The sequence below is a fragment of the Otolemur garnettii genome, unplaced genomic scaffold (assembly GCF_000181295.1).
Source record: "Otolemur garnettii isolate 467f Iridium unplaced genomic scaffold, OtoGar3 scaffold00057, whole genome shotgun sequence".
Lineage (NCBI taxonomy): Eukaryota > Metazoa > Chordata > Mammalia > Primates > Galagidae > Otolemur > Otolemur garnettii.
The window spans coordinates 3,433,428-3,435,481 of record NW_003852452.1 but is presented as its reverse complement, the minus strand read 5'-3'; the positions used below and the strand labels follow the sequence as shown (position 1 = coordinate 3,435,481).

The window sequence follows — 2,054 nt, the reverse complement described above, 5'->3', positions numbered from 1 at the left end:
AAATTATTATTAAGCGATGGTTTGGTGGGAAAGGATGTTTCAGACAGTATTGCATTAAACTCTAATGCTCTAGATGATTCGAGATTTGTCTGTGTTTAGATGTCATGAAGTAAAGTGAACTTCTGGTAAGCATCCAGTAAACTTTTATCAAATTAGGTAGACAGGCCAGATAAAGTTCTTCAAAGACTCTCCTTCCCTTTCTTATCAGTGCCTTTTCTGTATTTCCACACAAGTTATACTCAGAAAAATTGTTACAGGTGCCCATTTCAACCAGTCAAAGAAAACAGGTGGCCAGGTCTTGAACCAACGTGGATAATAAGAAAATTACTATGTGTATGAAGCTGTACTTTTGTAGCATACTGTATCAATTTTAAGTAGAGCAAAAAGAGCTCTTGACCAAAGATGATAAACTGACCTTGTGCAGACACAGGGAAAGAGGACATATGGAGGACTGTTATTTGCTTAGAGTCCCAGGACATAGTAAAGCCGAGCTCCCTTCCCTTAGATGTGGGGTCTGTCATTTCTCCCACCAGAAGTAAGTCAAAAAAGTGGAGGTGACAGCTTCTGCCTTTAAATATTCCATGCCACAGAACAAAAACACGCATAGGAAAAATACTGTATGTGAATATAGATACTTTCTGAAAGGTGCATTTATTTTATTATTAATAGTATTTTTCTCTCCCTTTCTTTTTCTTCTGTAGCAGTTATATGCTGCCCAGCTAGCTGCAATGCAGGTATCTCCAGGAGGGAAGCTCCCAGGCATACCCCAAGGCAACCTCGGTGCTGCTGTTTCTCCTACCAGCATTCACACAGACAAGAGCACAAACAGCCCACCACCCAAAAGCAAGGTACCCTTTTGAAGAACCTACTTGTCTTGCCACTTAGATTTGTATTTTTCCTTCTATGGCATTTATTGAATATTTAGCTATTGCATGCCCACAACTAGGGTAAAGTCTGGGTAGACAAGAAGGTAAGAGTCTAGTAGGGACAAATAGATACACCTGTTCAATTTACTGGCATACATCTAGTCATTCATGGACTCCGTAAATATGTGTTGATGGTTATGGTAGCAAATGTGAGTGATGAAAAGATTTCTCAGGGGGCATCCTATACCCAGGAAAATTACAAACTTCTAAAGTAATATTTATGAAAATAGCCCAATAGGCATACTATATGGTTCAAAATAATAAATTTTGTAAAGAGTTACAGATAAAGTACATTGGAAGTTATATTAGGAAGAAGAGATTCCCTTCGGTGAGAGATCCAGGCAAGGGTTTTCCAAAGAAGGGGCCACTGAAATAAACTTGAAATGCACGGACATAGAGAGTGTTTTTAAAATTTGAATGACTGTTACAATACGGCACAATATAGATGTTGTTTTAGATATGTCTCACATCTAATGAAATTATCACGTAGAAAAATAAAGACAATGGTATGACAAGTAAGGCAATTTAGAAATTGTTTTGGGTGCTAAAGAAATTTCCTGAGAAAACATGGCAAAGAATCAGGGAGGTTCAAATAATGTGTTTTTTTGATCTAAAAGGAGAGGGAAGTGGAAAAAAAAATGATCTGAAGGTTTTGGGTTTTTGTTTTTTTTTTATTTGTTAAGACCTTAGGAAATACTGTATGAATAGAGTAAAATTTCTTTTCTTTTTTATTATTATTAAATGATAACTGAATTAGAGTAAAATTTCTATGAGAGAAGTAAGGAGGTGTTCTCTGAGGTTATTTAGGGAAATAATCCCAAATATTTGACCGTATTGGAAAATGACGAGTAGAAAACTAACACAGTCAACTTACCCCAAAATAATTCTTTCGGCTGATTTACCTAGAATGTTGCTTCTTTCTGTTCTCCATCGTACTAATGCCGTGTTGAAATGCCTGAGGAGTAACAGGTTAAGAATAATGACAATAATTGAAGCAAATACAGAGAAATGGATTAGAAAGGATTAGAAGAGAAAAATCCACGAATTTTAAAGTCTGTCTGCAGTACCTGGTGGCTATCCCAGGAAGCCTTCCACAGTTACCGTATGATTACTCCAGAGAGTAAATCC

The 2,054-nt window shown here is 36.7% G+C and overlaps 1 protein-coding gene across 15 annotated transcripts in view; it reads left to right on the top strand.

Moving 5' to 3' along the window:
• The window catches only part of SOX5 (SRY-box 5), a 1,023,582-nt gene that overhangs the window by 949,996 nt on the left and 71,532 nt on the right, over nucleotides 1-2,054 (top strand). For all 15 annotated transcript variants that reach the window (XM_003792460.3, XM_003792461.3, XM_012806794.2 and 12 more), the window contains one exon: nucleotides 702-848. In XM_003792460.3, coding sequence (XP_003792508.1) covers nucleotides 702-848 — 147 coding nt within the window. The remainder of the gene's footprint in view (nucleotides 1-701; nucleotides 849-2,054) is intronic.